The sequence below is a fragment of the Sinocyclocheilus grahami genome, unplaced genomic scaffold (assembly GCF_001515645.1).
Source record: "Sinocyclocheilus grahami isolate Dianchi unplaced genomic scaffold, SAMN03320097.WGS_v1.1 scaffold1179.1, whole genome shotgun sequence".
NCBI classification, from domain to species: domain Eukaryota; kingdom Metazoa; phylum Chordata; class Actinopteri; order Cypriniformes; family Cyprinidae; genus Sinocyclocheilus; species Sinocyclocheilus grahami.
Window position 1 is genome coordinate 284,503 of NW_015506358.1, and position 20,777 is coordinate 305,279.

The 20,777-nt window shown below is 36.4% G+C and overlaps 1 protein-coding gene across 4 annotated transcripts in view; it reads right to left on the reverse strand.

The window, feature by feature from the left end:
* LOC107567673 (protein FAM19A2-like) overlaps positions 1-9,593 on the reverse strand; it is a 42,655-nt gene extending 33,062 nt beyond the window's left edge. For all 4 annotated transcript variants that reach the window (XM_016253385.1, XM_016253384.1, XM_016253386.1 and 1 more), the window contains exon 1: positions 9,482-9,593. In XM_016253385.1, coding sequence (XP_016108871.1) covers positions 9,482-9,593 — 112 coding nt within the window. The remainder of the gene's footprint in view (positions 1-9,481) is intronic.
* Positions 9,594-20,777: the final 11,184 nt, after the last annotated feature.

Consider the following 20,777-nt stretch of genomic DNA (forward strand, 5'->3'; position numbering starts at 1 on the left):
TCTCTATCTATCTATCTCTCTATCTATCTATCTATCTATCTATCTATCTATCTATCTATCTATCTATCTATCTATCTATCTATCTATCTATCTATCTATCTGCCTATCTATCAAATATATAGCATCATATAACATCTATTGCATTTTATATGGAAGCATATAGGTAGCGAAATTCAATTTAAAATGCAATATGCAAAATGGCAATGCAATATTCAAAATGGCATTGTATTTCTGTTCACGCTCCACTTCATCTGCCAGTGAATTCAGCGATCTTATCAGATCTCGAGCTGCCATGTTTCAAACGATCCAAACGTAACACGCTTCCGCCAATCCCCGCCTTGAAGCAATGATTGACGGAGGGTGGGCGTGGTCAGCTCGGAATGATGTTACACATGTTACACATATCAAATCAATTTGTGTTATACATTTTCATTTTCATTTCGCAACTTATAAAGCGTTCAAATGTGCATGCAATTTACATATTAAGACTACTGTTGGAAATGGCAAATGTAAATTATAAAATTTAATTTTGATTTTACTTTTGCACCAAACTTTGCACGTATGGGTAATGGAAAATGTAAATTTAAATACAGAAATACAATGCGATTTTGAATATTGCGTTGCGATTTTGAATATTGCATTGCCATTTTGCATATTGCATTTTAAATTGAATTTCACTACCTATATGCTTCCATAATTTTATAATATCTATCTATAGAATACATTGCATCAGTGTCTATTGCATTGTATACTATATCTATCACATCATCCATCTATCTATCTATCTATCTATCTATCCATCCATCCATCCATCCAATATATTGCATCATATATTATCTATCGCATCGTATCTATTGCATCATATATCTATCTATAGAATATATTGCATCTACAGAATATATTTCATCATTAGGGTTGGGTATCGTTTGAATTTTATCGATTCCGATTCCGGTTCCGATTCTGCTTATCGACACCTAATTCCAATTCCAATAAGATAAAAAAATCCATTAAACAAATTTTAAGTCAAATATTTAGATGTCAGACACATTTATTATGTTTTATGTCTATGGTTTTATCAAAAAAAATACCACAGAAAAAAACAACTAGACTAATATAAATTTCAAACATTAAATTGTTAAAGACAATTAAACAAATTAATTAGCAATAGCATAAATAAATTGAAAAAAAATCAAAAGTTTAAAAACACTATAGTTTTCTTTTCATAAATAAAATATTGATTAATCCTCATTAAATTTACGAAAGATATTCAGTCAGTTAATGATTTTCTTTTTTTCTTTGATTAACATTAATGATAGGCAGCACGTTTATTAGACGGCTGTCTCTTTAACACCGAACACACACAGATCTAAAAAAATACTGTTACACATGCATTTTCTTTTTCATCTGTTTACGTTCACTTAAGACAAAAAATGGCTGTGTTTATGATGATATACTGACGTATTTCGGGCATACTGGTTGATAAATGTGAAAGAGAAGTCAGTTCTGGCCTGGAACAACCTTTGTGGAAATGCACGGACCAGTTCGAGAATGGACGCAGGTCGGGAACCTGCATCGGGACCACTGTTCTCTGTGCTCGCGTTCTCTGTGCAAGTTCTTTCCCTTCCTGCACTTAGTTTAAATCTAAATCTAGGATACCCCAATTTTACAGTCTCTGCACTGGCTACCTATTAAGTTCTGTATCAGTTACAAAATATTATTACTTGCCTATAAGGCCCTTAATGGGTTAGCTCCTGCGTACCTAACTAGTCTTCTACCACGCTACAATCCATCACGCTCCCTAAGGTCGCAAAACTCTGGACTTTTGGTAGTACCTAGGATAGCAAAGTCCACTAAAGGAGGTAGAGCTTTTTCGCATTTGGCTCCCAAACTCTGGAATAGCCTTCCTGATAACGTTCGGGGTTCAGACAAAATCTCTCTGTTTAAATCTAGATTAAAGACACATCTCTTTGGCCAAGCATTCAAATAATACATCTCATAATCTTGTACTGCAGTTACAGTATATCTGATCAAATGCACATTAGTATTCTTTAGTTTGGGTTAAACAAATTTCCACTGTTATGCCGATGATACTCAACTATATATCTCAACAAGACCAGATGAAACTTCTAAATTATCTAAGCTAACGGAGTGTGTTAAAAATGTAAAAGAATGGATGACCAATAATTTTCTCCTATTAAATTCGGATAAGACAGAGATATTACTTATTGGACCAAAAGACAGTACGCCGAATCTCGTGGATTACAATTTGCAACTAGATGGATGTACGGTTACTTCCTCTACAGTCAAAAATCTGGGTGTTATATTAGATAGCAACTTGTCTTTTGAAAATCATATTTCCCATGTTACAAAAACGGCATTCTTCCATCTTAGAAACATTGCCAAGTTACGAAACATGATACCTGTTTCTGATGCAGAAAAGTTAGTTCATGCATTCATGACCTCTAGACTGGACTATTGTGATGCACTGCTAGGTGGTTGTCCTGCATCTTCAGTAAACAAGCTACAGGTAGTCCAAAATGCAGCGGCTAGAGTCCTTACCAGGTCAAGAAAATATGATCATATTACCCCAATTTTACAGTCTCTGCACTGGCTACCTATTAAGATCCTTATCAGTTACAGAATATTATTACTTGCCTATAAGGCCCTTAATGGGTTAGCTCCTGTGTACCTAACTAGTCTTCTACCACGCTACAATCCATCACGCTCCCTAAGGTCGCAAAATTCTGGACTTTTGGTAGTACCTAGGATATCAAAGTCCACTAAAGGAGGTAGAGCTTTTTTGCATTTGGCTCCCAAACTTTGGAATAGCCTTCCTAATAACGTTCGGGGTTCAGACACACTCTCTCTGTTTAAATCTAGATTAAAGACACATCTCTTTGGCCAAGCATTCAAATAATACATCTCATAATCTTGTACTGCAGTTACAGTATATCTGATCAAATGCACATTAGTATTCTTTAGTTTGGGTTAAACAAATCAATTTAGCTTGGTTGGAACAGCAGCTACGCTAATTATGTCTCTATTTGTTTCTCTGTTTTTGCCTAGGATTTACACAAGCTTCAGTCTGGATCCAGAACACCTGAGAAGAGATGATGCCAACCCCTCAGAGGACCTCAGATGATGCCAACCATGAAACAACATACAGAACTACCACATTTTGCTATAAGTGTTTGATTACGTCTTTAATTGATTTTTCCGTACATTTCTGCCATATGTACATTAACTGACAGTCACCACTGATAAGCTACTACTAAATATTGTAGAAACTTAATTTGCTGTAAAGTTGCTTTGCAATGATTTGTATCGTGAAAAGCGCTGTACAAATAAACTTGAACTTATAGCTATCTATAGTATCATATAGCATCTTATAGTATATCTATCTATCTATCTATCTTCACCACCTCCTCAAACATTACATCATGTTTTTAGCCCAGTGCGCTGTGAAATGTGTTCCACGTGGTCTGGTGTACCAGAGGAAACACTGACCTGCCCTGCAGACACCAAAATGTCACAGTTCGAATGTCGAGATGTCTTCCTCCACTCTTTCCCTATTACAAGCTATAGCACTGAGGCATGCATGATTTCCCTCGTAGACATGCGAGGCAAGCACACTCTAGGTTGAAATTCAGCAGTCAGTGTCAAGCCAGGCAACATGTACGACAATATGGAAATTACCTTAAAGATGATTCTAAAAACCTTTAAAAGTTCATTTAACTGAACAATGCTAGCAAGAAACCTTATGTAATTTATAATATCAACCAAGAAGACCTATAATACCTGCAGAGAGGTACAGTAGCAAGTGCCTCTTGTTTAGGTACTTGATACTGTACTTGATCTGGTGTAGTTATAAAATCTACCAGCAGGGGCTAATTGCACCACGCTAAGAGCCAAGCTTTGACAAATATGATGTCAACTATTATTTATTTGGACCAAGAAGGTAATTAAACAAAAGCAAGCATTAAAATGTAGGTGGATATGTGCAAGTTAACCTTGCAGAGGGAAATATTCTGATGATCTCATAGACTTTTTAATTCAATTCAGTTTGGGACCATATTTCATCTTAACATCAACAGAGCATTCTTCCAGAACCAGTTACATCTCTAACTTTATGACCTGCATAGTGTATCACTTCAAGCCCTGTATCTGAAGAAAAGAGACCAGCTGTCAGATTAAATCTGATAATCAGCTCTTGCAATGTGGTTTTCACGCCTCCATTATTCCAGCATGCGTTGCAGAATCTCCCCCTGCAGCTTCTGACTAACAAATCAGAAAGTACTTGATTGCTGTGCATTAATATGGAGACGCATCTATTTAAGTAGAAGAGGAGGGAAATATTCCATCTAATCAACAGTAAGAGATGATCGTATTGCTCTATGAATGTATATAAAGAGATTTTACACTGATGCAATGGCTCCTTCAAGATCACCCACATAGGACAAAAAATGACAAATAAATATTATCTCAATTGTTTCTTCTAGACAGCACTGAGTTTAATTGATGGTCAAATGGAGTTTCCCAACAAATTACTTCCCAACATATTCTTCCAAGACCAAATTATCAGAGCTATTAATGATATAAATGCCAATTTTACAGTTCTTACTGTACAACAAAAGTCTCATTTGTATCTACGGAAAGGAAATAGTGACAAGTTTGACAAGTAGCACAATTAACAACAACACTCATTTAATTACAGTTTTCAATAGTACAGTAGCTCAACTGATTTCAAAATAGTGTTGCTTTTCCAGTAAGAACTTACTTTTTACAACAACTACTATTTTTGCCACTGTTTAACAGTCAAGTGCATTGAACATATTTGTTTTTTGTCTTGTTCCGAAAATAAACCTCACTAAATTTTGTTAGAATTATGCTTTAAAAAATATAAAAATGACAATGGATAAGAAAAATTTAACTCATATTGTGTTATCTCAATATTGTGTGAAAAAATAACGTATAATAATTGTATGTACAGTATTTTGTTTTCAAGTTAATATATTTAACTAACTTAATAATTAAGAAAATTAAGAATATTACTTTGCAGTGCATTTTTTTAAAGCAGCATCGACAATAAATATCTGAGACAAAGTTTGAAAAAAAACACCTTGAAAAGATCAACATTTTCTCAAGAAAAAAAAATCACATTCAAATTGGCCATGTTTATTAACAAGACCCCCAAAACAACTAGAACTTCAAGGCATTTCTGCTCGTTTTTAATTTTTTTTTTTTTTTTTAAGTTGCCAGATTTTCATCTGCTGCCATATCTCTCCCTCTTTCTCCCAACCTTACCCAGTCTCTCTCTCTCATGACTAACTAATGACTAACTCCTGGCATTGCTGTTGTCCCTGTGGTGTTATTGGGCTGATCTGTGCTCTCTTAAGGGTGTGCTGAGAGGTTGACTCTCTAAAGCAGCAGGAGGCCCACACTTCTCTTAACCAGCAGGCTAAAGAGGTTTGTTTACTGGGTAACACCTTGGCCTGACCTCCCAGAGCCGCTGGGAGTTACTCTGTGATTAGTTCTGTGCTAGCCTGGAGCCGAAGAACTGGCGTCGGGTGAAAAGCCACTCTCTCCCCACCGCAGGGTGAATGCTTGTGCAACTCGTGCTGTAATCAATCACCCTTTCTACCTCCGACATACCGCACATATACACATCCACCGGGAGAAGGATGGGGCCTCCTAAACTTGTTGCTATCTTTGTCGCTGTGCCTGAAAAGCTGCATGATTTTATTTAGAGTCGGCCTTTGACTCGATAACAGGAGATTAATTGTCGCTGTTGCTTCGCTTTGTCCCCAATGGGTCTTTGTGGCTTTCGGCGCACAGAGAAAGGATATACTCAGGTCTGTGTGTGTATGTGCTCAAGCATGATTTGCTCTTTTCGCTCCTGGTCCGCTACTGTTTGCCACTCGGCCCCTGTGGACAGGGGGCTCATTATTGCAATGTGTATTCACATCTTCCACCTTTTGCCCAGGGTTCTCCTTCTCTTTCACTTTGCTGCTTTCTCTTTACAATGAGATTCTTACAATGAGATTTCTGTGACAAGCCTAACACCTTCTCCTCTGGCGTCCCTGTTGGCCTAAAACTGGGCTTCACTGACCTATCTCTGCCCTCCCATCAAGACAAGAGACTTCAGAAAGAAAAATCACAAAATTTATTTTTACAGTACTTTTTACAGTGATTTTATATCTCAATGGTTTCTCCAAGACAGGAGTGATGGGATTAAAAAGGAGATCAAATGAAAAACAGATCTCTGCAATTAAGGCTGCATGATTAATCAAAATCCAAAATTGTGATATGGCTTAATGCAATGATCAAATCACAAAGGCTGTGATTTAATTAAATAAACACATATGCTGTAAAGAGAATCTTTAAGGGCTGCTCCCTGTGGCTTTCTGCCAAAATAAAAGCATGTTTTTATGGTTTGAAAAAATATAAAATTAAGTATTAAATAATAGTATTGTCATTTTGAAGTTGTACTGTAAAATAAAAGGTTTTTCATATACTCATATTACAATAGTATTATTTCTTATTTCATTTATTAATTTAAGTGATAATCATAATAGCTGTTTATTAGTTGTTGTTGTTATTTTATAATAGTATTGATATTGTGCAGCCATACAAACGAGCACAGAAAACCTGTGAAGAAAGCTTTTTTATTTTAATGATTTTTTTTCATTATTTTTAACTGCAATTAAAATTATCATCAAAAATTGCTATTAGATTTTTTTCTCTAAATTATGCAGACCTTATTAACAATGTTTGTTAGAAAAAAAAAAGATTTTTTAACACAAATCTCACATAAACCTGTTATCCACCTTCATTTTATAGCTTCATATTTTTGCTTTGTCAACAATTTGTGTCTCTTTTAAAGGGGTCATATGATGCTATTTCAAGTTTTCCTTTCTCTTTGGAGTGTTACAAGCTGTTTGTGAATAGATAAGATCCCTAAAGTTGCAAAGACTAAAGCCTCAAAACCAAAGAGATATTCTTTATAAAAGTTAAGACTCGTCCACGCCCCCCTAAAACACCTCGTTTAAACACGCCACCACATGTCTACGTCACTGTGTGGGAAGATTTGCATAACACCGCACAAATGTTCACTCAAAGAAAGAAGGCCTAACTTTCATTCTCGCTGTAGTATTGTTGTTGCCGCCGCCGCCATGTCGTGGAGACGCTGTGTTTCGTTGTGAAAGCGAAACTACTTTGTTTGGTCTTCCAAAAGAGGACACAACTAGAAATCAGTGGTTAAGTTGTATTTACAACACTGTTCCAGAACAGTGTGCAACGCATTTTATGGAGGACTGTTTCCTGGGAGAGTAGCCTACAATGCTGGTATTCTGGTGAATTCAGTTCCTGTTTCCCCTTCGGAGCGCATGCTGACCCTATACAGTCTATGATGCTGACAAATAATGCTGACTCACAGCCTGTAAGTACGTTTTCATATTTAAAGGATTTGCCACTGATGATTCAAACGCGAGTTTTGAGCAGTGTAGAGTAGCGCTTGTTGTTTGTCATTTCTCTGATCACAAATGCAGACATGGTTTTATGTTTACGCGGCACAATGCAACGCAATGCGTAAAAAGACAGTATAAGTCATTATAATCAGTAATTATGTCCCCACTGGATGCAACAAATCCCTCGTTTATAATGGGTTTTATTGGTTTTGTCTCGTCGCGCCGGCACACGGCATCACAGTATGGTAAGGGGCGTAACATTTCCGTCACACGCTTGAGGAATTCGGCCAATCACAACGCACTGGATAGCTGGCCAATCAGAGCGCACCTCACTTTTCAGAATGATGAGCTTTGTAAAAATCTATGTGTTTCAGAAAGGTGGGGCATAAAGGAGAAACAATAATGTACAGTATGTGGAAAATAATGTGTTTTTTGAACCTTAAACCGCATAAACACATTTCATTACACCAAATACACAAAATAATGTTCTTCTTTAGCAACGTCATATGACCCCTTTAATTCTCTGAAAGAAATCTGAAAGAAAGAGCCATAATTCGAGACCTCGAAAAAGTCTCTGGAGCTTAAAGGGGTGGTTGACTGTTTTTTTTATAGGCTTGATTGTGTTTATGGGGTGCAGTCTAACGTGTTAATGCTTCGTTTGTTAAAAAACGCATTATTTTTTTTTATTTACCTTTATTCCACACCTCTCTGTCCCTTCTCCTCTGAACGCACTGATCATTTCATGCTTTTATGAAGCCCCTGCCTCAGAAATACACGATGGGCTCTGATTGATTAGCTGGCCCAGTGTGTTGTGATTGGCTAAACCGCCGCTAGCGTGCGTCTAATCGTCCCGCCCCTCAACATAGCGGCATGTGCTCCGGTTGTATTGTAAACAGTCGTCTATATTGCTTATCAGTTTGAGCCCGATTGAGACGCAGAGGATATTATTAAAGAGGATCGCGCAGAACCTGTGCAAGCACAGCTTTTAATGGTAGGCCTAAGATTTTAGTTTGTTGTTGTCTCATACTTTTAGACACGCTGTTATTTGTAAATGCTACTGCTTCTGTTAGCTTTTAATATACAGTTTTATTCTGATTAAAGCTTTAATACAGTTCGGCAACCACATGCGCGTCCATGTATAACGCTTCTCATAACTATAGTATGTGAAAATAAGTGTATTCACTGAGCTGATGATATGAATGAGAGAGAGAGAGAGATGCAGAGCGTGTGCAGAGCAGGGCGAGGCCAGGAACAGGATGAGAACTGCTGCTTTAGAACATTGATTTTGAAACTTGTGAATCGATTAGAATCGTTAGAAGACAGAATCGCGATTCATATATGAATAGATTTTTACGTGCACCTCTAGTTTTCTCTTCCTCTTCTCTAAAGCATGAAGAGGCCTCGCCCCCTTTGCTGTGTGTTCCCGGAGGCGGGGTTTATGTAAAATTCTGGGTTCTTGACGTAACGGACCCGGGAAGTAACTCGTTGTAATCCCTTACCAGTCGTTTTTGTAGGCATTAAACTGCCAGAATTTTAAAAGACGATATCTCCATTTGCATTGAACTTTCAGCTTCGTAAATTTGCAGATATTGTTTATGATCAAACAGCAACATTACACACTAACTAACATTAAAAAAGTGAAATCGCAATCAACCACCCCTTTAAAAAGAGCAGCATATGGATATTCAACAGATTCTTCCTGCATCTCCAACATAAGAAAACAAGTGCAGATCTTTTTGTTATTTTTATTCAAGGTAAAGCCAAATGGAACATCATTTATCCACAAGGTCAAGTGGGTCATTTTGAAAATGATCAGCACAAGGTTGTTAAAACCCTAGTACAACAAACAGCAAATACTGTCTATGAATTTCCAGGAAAAATGGACTTCAGAAACTGGAGGTCAAGCTCATTCAACGCTAAACACAGCAGTCGAGTGGGCAAAATCTCAACTGATAATCTGTTTCCGCTAATGCTTCCCATTAAAGTTAATGTGTATATGTTTGTATGCAACTCACCAATATGGCTGCGATGTGTTGAGGCCAGACTCAGCTGACCCCAGAGAGACAGCAGACAGATGCCCAACAGCAGCAATCTCCTGCCCACACGCTGCAGCTCCCGCTCCCGCATCCTACAAACACACACACGTGTTTATACTTAAGAGAAGAAATTAACATATGATTCATTGATATATGGGAAATAACAGTCAGTAAACAACTAATTGATCTTAAATACTCTATCAAACACATGGATATAAGTACTATGGTTTAATAATCCTATCAAATGGTAAAACTATAGTGCTTGATATGATGGAAACGGGGGCTAGTTGTCACATAGGCTGTATTCAGACTGCAGGCAAATTAATATTTTTTTCTTAAATCAGAGCTTTTCAGTCAGACTGTCCGTATTATTAAAGTGCAAGTGATAAAATCAGATTTATGTGTCCAGACATAACCAACTTATCAGCATGGACTGCTTTGGTTATGATGCAGGTGCTCCCACATTTTTTGATGAGGCTTTCAAAACAGATGCAGGAAAAATAGAGATGCATCATCGCAATCACCAAATAAGCACCTGTCGAGTCACGGTGCAGAACTCCAGAAAAAAACAGCGACGGAGGAGACTGGTATATATTGTAATGTTCTGACTTCGGCTTCGTTTGAATACTGTATGAATACTTCTGGCATTTCCGTCACCGGTTTTGATGATATCATTGTGTGTTGCGTTAAAAGTGATGCAAAAGACGACTTGAAATCTGATTTGAGAAGCCAGAGCATCTAGAATGAGATGCATGTGTAAAATTCTGATTTAAATCTAAATGTAGTTTGAATCAGATTTGAAAAAATCTAATTTCATGGTTTTTTTTTTTGTTTTTTTGTTTTTTTGGCTGTCCAGACTTTGAAAAACCCATCTGCATAATTTGTCATACAGTCTTATATTGGGGAAGGTTGTCAGATAATTTTTTTAATTATATAATTCATCATTCAATTTATTAATCACAAATCACTGTTTTGATAGCCAAAACAGTGGTTTGATATTTCTGAATGTTACATTTACATTTTCATTGTTTCATCAATTGTATTACAGTTCAAAATTTAACTGAAAAACCTGTTAACCTGTCACTGTGACAACTTACGTCATATTGTGTAAATTATCCGGTCATGTTGTAACAAAAGGTCATGAAACTGCAATTTTGATTTCTAGTTCACTTTAATGTAACACCATGCCACTTATCTGAAGGGAAACATTCTCATTTTACCCTATTTGCCAAACAAAACATTTTACAGTTTCCTCTAATTGGCTCAAACACCCAGAAAATAGCCCATTTACCATGTAAATGTCAGACCAAATATCGCATTTTATTCTGAAATACAGTCAGCATAGTCAGTCAAACGAATGACTCCGAAACACAACATGATCCATAAATCCTCAAAAAGCGAGATCGTTTAGAACACTGCAGACACGATTCCAAACAGCCATTAATTTCCTCAAATATCAGCCATCCTTCAAATGCCTTAGCGAGTGACACAATCTCGCTCTTTGGCGGTGGTCCGCTCTTGTCTGAAAAACGCAGTAATCTTGATATACTATCAGAGGCTGCGGGCCAGTAATTCCCTCTCTGTCTTTGAGGGGTCCGGAGAGACCAGAACACACAAAAGCAATCATTGTGCCACCACGCCAAGCTTGTGTTCTACTTGTGGAGGGAGGACAAGCAGTATCACAGCCATCTTTTCATGTCTTTTGCCAGCATCCCTCCTCAAATTACAGCAAAGGTGGGCTTCATATGAGGGGCTGTGAGCCTGCATATTTGGCAGAGACTGTTAGGCTTTCATGCATATGTTCAGTATTCAGTCTGACTCTGGAGGTTTCTTTGTCCTTCATTACTCTACGCTAAAAGAACACTGGTTTGGTTTTTGTGGCCGCAGCAGAAGCATGTGAATAACCCAATTTGAGGATTTGATTAAGGCAGGTGTTTTATGAATCAGTACTATTGGATTTGAGGAAATCTGAGTTGCATTTTGCAAGCCAAAAAAATATTTTAAACATATTAATGAACACTACATCAATATATACATATATAGTAGAATTTGATTTCTACAGAGGTGCTTACACATGCAAAACTGACTGCCACAATGTCTGGGTGGTTGCTAGGGTGTTGTTATGCAGTTGATAAGGCAGATTTCTTTTAGAATGCTGTTAATCGTTTGCCAGGTGTAAACTGTCAAGTCTGAGTAACAGCACAGCTCTCCTTAACAAGCCACACAATCTGAGGTAACATTCATGTCTTTAACAAAACTACATCAGACTCTAAACTTCTAAGAGAAACAATAACAGTGAAGTACACAAAAAATGAAATCTGCGCTTTTTTAAACTTGATTAGAAAACGCAAGTCTTTGCACACAATGTCAAAGCCTCATAAGCATCATTCATCAAGCCGACGTCTTTTCTTTCTCTCTTTCCCTCGTGCTTTCTTCCTCCCGCTCATACGCACAATTAGCCTCTCTGCCTGCAATAACCGCACAAAGCCGATGGGGTTCACGAGCTTATGAGGTCGTTGACAAGTCACTGGAGTTGAGGTATTGAAAACACACACACACTGTAAATAGCTGACGTCGCCCTGCAAGCACCCAAAGGGCTTGCGCGTATTGATTGAAGAGAGACATGGGTAAATAGGAGCCAAAGAGGTCAGAATGTTTTTTGTTTTTTTTTACAAACCCAAGTGTGCAACAGCCCTTTCCTGAGTGGACATGTTTTGGTTTAAGGGCAGAGCAAACCTTCAATTGCATTTTAACGTGTTAAGAAACAAACAATGTAGTCTTTGACAAGCCCCCATGTCATCCAATCAAATCCTCTGCTTCAAAACACGTGGTCTTATTATGGGTATGATCGAGGTATCTTGTTATTCATTTGGTCATTATGGCTATGTTCAAATAAAATACTATGCATTATATGCTGTAAGGTATTTAACATAAAAAATAGTATGTGAAGCCATACATTACGCAACAGTAAACGTTTCAAACAGTAGTATAATAATTTGCATACTGTGCATAGTATACATAATATACAATGCATAAACAGTAAATGTATACAATATTGTTGAAAAGTTTGGGGTCGGTAAGCTTTTTTTCTAAGAAATTAAAACTTTTATTTAGCAAGGATGCATTAAATTGATCAAAAGTGACAGCTAAGACAATACAAACTGTTACAAAAGTTTTATTTCAAACTAATGCTGTCATTTTGAACTTTCTATTCATCAAAGATTACACAAAAATATAAAGAAGCACAACTGTTTTCAACATTGATATAATACAAAGTCTTATTATGGGTATGATCGAGGTATCTTGTTATTCATTTGGTCATTATGGCTATGTTCAAATAAAATACTATGCATTATATGCTGTAAGGTATTTAACATAAAAAATAGTATGTGAAGCCATACATTACGCAACAGTAAACGTTTCAAACAGTAGTATAATAATTTGCATACTGTGCATAGTATACATAATATACAATGCATAAACAGTAAATGTATACAATATTGTTGAAAAGTTTGGGGTCGGTAAGCTTTTTTTCTAAGAAATTAAAACTTTTATTTAGCAAGGATGCATTACATTGATCAAAAGTGACAGCTAAGACAATACAAACTGTTACAAAAGTTTTATTTCAAACTAATGCTGTCATTTTGAACTTTCTATTCATCAAAGATTACACAAAAATATAAAGAAGCACAACTGTTTTCAACATTGATATAATACAAAGTATTTCTTGAGCAGCAAATCAGCATATTAGAATGATTTCTGAAGGATCATGTGAGTCTGAAGACTGGAGTAATGATGCTGAAAATTCAGCTTTGCCATCACATGAAAAAATTACATTCTAAAATATATTCAAATAGAAAATAGCTATTTTAAATTATAATAACAATACACTACACAGACTAAAATACTGAAGAAATAAGCATGGTATACTTTTCAAATGATCCAAAACCCATCTTTCCTTTGTGGACCCACAATTCTCTGCTACCTCTAAGGCAGTATGACTCACTTTTAAAGCATATAAACACATAAACCAGAGGGAGGAAAGAACCAACACGTTATTAAGCGGCTTCTCCCCTGACTCATCATCTCACTCCAATATGTGTAAAACACTACACACCTAAGGGACACCAACGACAGCAGCTGATTGACAGCATTAAAGACACCAATGAAGGCATTTTATAAAATATTCAAAGAAGAACAAGCATTAGGAGTAAAAGTGCAATTGCCAAACCACTCAAACGCAATAAAGCGAGTGAATGAAAAAAAACACTCCTCCACCTGTTTTCCCCAAGAAGAGTGAATCACTTTCAAACGAGCAATCCAGCCCACCACGGCTGGCTAATTAGTCCCTTTGGAATGCCCCTCGTGCAGATGGCAAGATGTCTGACATATTTATTTTGGTCCTTCACGGCAAATCTCTCCTTTCTCCAGTTCTCAAACTCACCCTCTTCGTCTGAACGGAGGCGGTAAATGCATTTAATCCTGCAGATGTAGAGTCATACAAGTTCTCCAGACCCGCTTGACCTTGCTGCGTGGATGTAAGTGCGCTCATATGAAAGAAGTGAAGAGAAAACAAAATTACAGAGCCGCCCAGGTAGGCGCGTTTCCCCACAGGGCTCGAAGGAACCAGGCACGCGAGACGCACGTCTGCCAGCTCGCCAACCGCAGGAGTGCAACTTAAGATCTAGACATCTGCTGGGTGAAGTGGGGAATCAAAGATGGAGAAGGTCTGAAAGGAAAGAGAGAGGGATAGAAGTGTACAGAGGAAGAAAGGAGGGCCTCAGGTGTAGTTATGGGTCCACAGCAGCATTGATGGGCCTTGACAAGCAAGAGCCAGGAGGGGAAAACAGACGTTTGGGCGCTAGGCAATTTCCACAAATAGGATTCAAAATGGGTCTGAAGTACTGTATTAGTTTCCTTTTTCTACAAATGCTCACTCAAACGAGATACTTAACCTTCAAAACATGTTGTTCATCAAAATAAATATTATATTAGCTGTTTTATTTTCTATGAGGGACCCTATTAGCTTGTTGTTCAATTTAGGATATTTAAATGCAGAGGCAGGGGGTTATTTCATGAATGTTATATTTGCAGCAGCAATATTTCTTACATGCTCACAGCTGCATGTTGTGGATGTATTGGCAGTGCAAGTCTCTGTATTTGAGCAGATCTATTCCACCAAGACCAAATATATTAACATTGTGTAGCATTTGGACCAATCAGTCACACAGCGTTTTGTGTGTGTGTGTATGTTAGACCGGCTTAATGTGTTTATGTAGTATGTTAGACTAGTTTAAGTGTTTATGTAGTTAATAAAACCTTACTTGTATCACACTTGACGTGTTCATTGTTTACTCATAACCGGAGTCAATAATCATGCAGATTTACGTTACAAACTTATAGAATTGTACAGTAAGAAAGTTATTTCCTTTAACCAGGAAATTAACGTTCTTAGAATTGACAAGACGGTTGACCCTGAGTGGTCAGCTAAATATCTACAGTGGATCTAAAATATGAATAGTTAATTATAACTAGTTATGGTTAATTATTCATATTTCCCATGAGCTGATACGCGAGAATTGTCATGTACATTACCATGCCAATCCCTCCGAGAGTTGTCATGACATAAATATAATTAAAGGGATAGTCCACCCCAAAACAGTTTCTGTTCCCTTTGAAATCCATTTTATATTACATCCCATGGAAGTCAAAGGGATTCTAAAACGTTTAAGTTACTAACATTCTTCAAAATATCTCCTTTTATATTCCATAAAAGAAAGTAAGTCTTACTGGCTTGGAACACCATGATGAAGAGTAACTGATGACATTTTTTATTTTTTGGTGGACTATGCCTTTAAATGGACTATATATACCAGAATGGATAACATGGCTGCAAATTTGTCTAAATTAAGCTTTCACTTCATAGGAGCAAGTCTATTGTGAACCAAATGTTCTATTTTCTTCAAAGGAATTCGACAACAAATAATTTTTAAATACTAGATCTTTTGTTTCTTGATGCTCCAAACAAAGAACAAGTAAATGAATGTGGACAGTACACAAATCTATTTATCCAGAGAGCACTTGTCAGACAGTATTGTTATCCTTGACTCAACAATACGATTAATTTTTTAATCACAAACACCATCAAAAATGTGTGTCTTGAAGTTAATAGGACAACATATGGTGGGCAGAACTCATTTTCTGACACTGTCAAACATGTAAAGCAAGCCTTTTGGTTTAATCGCTGTGAAAACTTCTAATACCAGGCAATATGGAAACTTCAAAGCTCAGCGTTTGATGGCAGTTGGTGAAATCAAGTGCAATATGTGAAGATTTTTACAAATGGATTTGACTGTACTTGAGTTCAAACCAATATGCAAAACAACAGCTTTCAGTTGTCAATGTTTTAAAGGAATTAAAGTGGTGCAATCTGTTCGGCTTAAATGTTCATAGCATAGTTAGCTAAACATCTAATATAAAAACCTATAGATGACCCGACCTCTGTTTTCACATAAAATGCATGATATGCAGAAACTAAGATAGTTCTCGTCGAAAACGGTCGTAGCTTGTACTCTGATTCTGACTCAAAGGGCGATATATGATGCTGTATGGTTTTTACTGACAGCCAGGTATGCCATACTCTGAGTGACTGGAACAATTTGTTGTTAAAAAAAAAGATGAGAAAAAAGGAGAGAGAATGCAATATAGATACAAGGAAAAGAATTCTGCATGATTACACACCTGTATGAATGTGAGAGCTGAACATAATTTTCCTTGCAGCTTCAAGACAGGCTTTTCAAGAAGTGGTTGTTAAAATACAGGGAAAGCTAGTCGAAGTCTTGCATATCTCATCTGTATAAGTCAAACCACAGACTGATAACCTTCTTGCATGCATTTCACCGAGCTGAGAATACAAAGGGTTTCTTTGTTTTTCTGGGTGATCTTTCCATTTCATAGCACAGCAGAAACTCCTCACAAATACTCCTGTACTCTTCATTTCCAGATGAATGATTCTGCACTGAGCCACTGGAAATCTGTCTTTAGTCTACCTGCAAATGTCTGTTGGAACGAGCAATGGAATGATCTACAAAGGTGATGTGGTCCTGTTGGTATGCGGTGGTGAAACTAAAGACATGTTAGCATTAAGTTCCCTTATCTTCATAAGTAGAACATGTAATGTAATTATAGGAGGGGTCTCAAATAGAGCCCCACCGATATGGGTTTTTTGGGGGCCGATGCCGATACCAATATTTAAAAAAAAAAAGACCGATACTGATATATCGGTCGATATTCTTTATGTGTAGGCTATATCAGTGGTTCTCAAACTGGTGTACGCGTACGTGAGATGACGGAGTGGGGTACGCGAACAAAATTCTGAGTTTTGGCATTCATTTAATTCTACCCCAACTTAAAGTAACATTAAAATCGAACATGTATTTCTGACAAGCAATATGCCGCTTTTAATGTAAAATCAGGAAAATGGGAGTGCCGTAAACTGTCAAATACATGATATCCAACCAGCTTACCTCATCTTTTGCGGTCAAAACTGACTGCATCCACACAAGCAGCATGCGTATGATAGGATGCCTGCTGAGTATGCTGCTTTAGCAAATCGATGGCAAATGTGGCATTAATTTTTACAACAGTTCAACAAAAAAGGTCATATTAAGTGAACATTTTACATTTTAAATGTAGCCTACATTTTAAACAGAATAATGTCATGTTTGTTCTATTTTGCAACGAAATAATAGTTCCAACGAAATATCATCTGGTGTGCGTCTCCAGGCAACATACAGCAGTGTTTCATTAGTGAATGGATCTGATGCGTTGAATGATTTGGAGAGTCAGTGATTAATAACCCATTCAAAACTACAGCATTTTGCTTCGTTACTGAATGAATGACGCGATGCCTGGCTCATTAAGACAGCGACTTGCCGCCATCTATGGCAGTTTTATTTTTAAATCTACAAGTATCACTTCAATTTGCCATAATTTATTGCTTTATTTATTATATTAATAATACACTTAATGGAATGTTAAGAATATGATATAAAACATGACATACAATTAATAAGAATAGAAAATATTTGCCTCTATAAAGGTAAAAAATGCACCTGTAAATCAATTTAAGGGGGCAAATATTGTCCTTTAATAAAAAGGTGTGACTGTGGTCTAAGTGGAAGAGAGGGGGTAGACAGAAGAATGTTAAATGCCCCAGTGGGTACGCCGCTGTAAAAAGTTTGAGAACCACTGGGCTATATTATAGTACAGTATAGTCAAAGGTTTGGACGCACTTCCCATTCGTATGCAAAACTGTGACATTCATTCACTGACGCTCTTTAACCAGCAACGCTAAACACGAAAGCGCGTATACTTACTTGCCGGCAACACGCCAAAATAAAAGCCTACTAATTTTAAGTTTGAAAATTTATATATATATATAAAATGTAGTAGTAGTAAATATTAGCATTTTATTTTTAAGTTTACTATAAAATAATTGTATTTGTATTTAATACTCTCTTTTAATTTTAAATAGTATTATCACACATTATTATTTAGTTTATTATTTTATTTAAAAAATAAAATAAAATAGAGTGCAGTAATATTATAACTATTATTAATTTATTTTTTATAGTTATATTTAATGGATCACGCTATATGCAGTGTGTGTGTGGACCAAACCAAATCTCCAGGTTCTCTTATGAGAACCAGGCTGAAAAACTTATTTGCACCCCTCTACATAAACACATTTTTTGCAATGATAACTCAAATGATGTGACAAACATAGGCCTATGTAGTGGAGGCAGGTATTTAACAATTTAACAATAAACTTTATTATTCAAAATGAGTCTGACATCAGTGCACTTAACAGTAAACTTCACTTCACTTATTATAAATAACTTAAATAACACAAATAGAACAAAATACATATAACTTGAATTAAGAAATTAAACAAGGTAACTGTGTAGGGCAAGCAAGCTACTGCCAAACCAACAGGGGCAGGTTTATGCAGGAAGCACAGCTTTTCCAAATAATAATAATTAATGATATTTTTTTGTGTTGTGTATTTTCTGGTAATCAAATGAACATGCAGAACATTCGTATTTAAATCATCCTTTTAAAGTTTAATATTCACAGACACGGTCTACTGTATATATATATATATATATATATATATATACACTGAACAAAATTATAAACGCAACACTTTTGTTTTTGCCCCCATTTTTCATGAGCTGAACACAAAGATCAATGACTATTTCTATGTACACAAAAGGCCTATTTCTCTCAAATATTGTTCACAAATAGATTTGTGAACAATATTTGAGAGAAATAGGCCTTTTGTGTACATAGAAAAAGTCTTAGATCTTTGAGTTCAGCTCATGAAAAATGGGGGCAAAAACAAAAGTGTTGCGTTTATAACTTTGTTCAGTGTCTATATAAAACAAAAGTACCGAATCGATAAGCAGTATCGGTAAGAGTAGTAATACCGTTAAAACCTTAACGATACCCATCCCTAGTGACGATCAAATATAATAATTTATAGAAATTAGATAATTTAGAAATAGATAATTTGAAGCAGCGAACTCGGGTGAAGTTTGAGCTCATCCGCGCATGATCTCTACACTACACTGACCTGGGTCGCCAGTAGCAAACAATGGAGCGCGCTCTGCTGGACAAACTAAGTAATTACACCATTCAGAAGCATTTAATCTGTGTTATATGTTCTGTAAAAAAAAAATCATATCGGCGGCATATCAATGGCATATTCGCCAATACCGATGTACTGGCGACAGGATCATATCGGCCGATAATATCGGCTAAACGATTTATCGGTCGGGCTCTAGTCTCAAACTCAAATTATAATAAAAGTGTTTTCATGCATGCATACACACACACATTTTTGTGTCAGACTGCACTGTGGATTCGTGGACTCATTCTGCAAATGTCTCTTATTTTCCATGCCTCTCCTCAGAGGTCCTGCTGAGGAAGAGAGTGGACTAGCACACAACTCGAGAATATGAGAGGAATATGTCAAATATGATGTCATATCAGATGGCATTTTTTGCTATGGGTGAAAAATACAGTACAGGGAGAGCTATAATTAGGTTAATTAATTAAATAAGGAATAACAAAGTTGTTCATTCAGATTACATACTCTGAATTATATTTTAATTCATTTTAAATGCTGAAAAAATTAAAATGGTAGATGGATTAAGAAAATAACCCTTTTATTATGTTCTGACCTGATTTTATTTTTAAACCAAATATTACATTAAGTTAGCAGTTAATTATAGAGTTTAATCCTATTATTTCAATTATGTATCCCTCCATTTTTTAATTAGATTTTGCATTTACCAGTTTAACAACTGACCTTATCATGACATTTTCATAAAAATGTACCATGGAAAAGGAAAAAATTAACCAAACAAACAAATAAAAATAAATAAATCACACTTATAAAAGCTCAAAACACTTGTTTGACACCACATGTGCAGTCACATTCTCTTACAGCGGCTTAAAACTGTGTCCTAACCAGATTACAACCACAACAGCAATTACACCCAACCCCATATTTATATGATTAATATATGTGACAAGCGGTACGCTGGTCCAATGAGATTTCGGTGTAGGAGGGACTAACTCAGTTTGTTAGAATAAAAACACTGTGATTAACATGGATACCCATTTATTTCTTAATGCTTTATCATGTCATGTTTCATTAGGACATTTTGTTACAGTAATGCTGTTCAATTTATTCCATTTGATTTGAAAGGTGATGTCATTTCTACACTATTTGTGGAATTAAAAAACGCCTGTGGCTATGTCAGACCAAGAGCAATGTTTTAAAAGGAAAACAAATCAACCTACAAATGGCCTACTTAACAGCGGTCTCTGCACGTGAACATATCGGATAAGAAAAAATATTCAATACTGAAAAATGGCACGCCCTTAAACATGTCAATTCAGCTAGGATCCGTCATCTAGTGCATTTTCCGAGCCAAAGTCTCTAGGACCTCAGCGAAGTGCATTCTGAATAATCGGTATGCAATCAGTATGAGACCCAGGCTGCTTTTAAGTTTCTTTGATCTGAAAATTTGGCTCTGGCTCATTTTAAAAACCTTCCCACTTTCCCTGTTTGCAAACTACCAGTATTTTTCCCTCATCAAAGCCCAACCGCTCTTTCCTCCGCCGACCGAGATTTCACTCAAGCAGATGATTGCTAAATGCTAATGCTAAAGCACGAGGGGGAAATCTGACACAAATTGAAAGC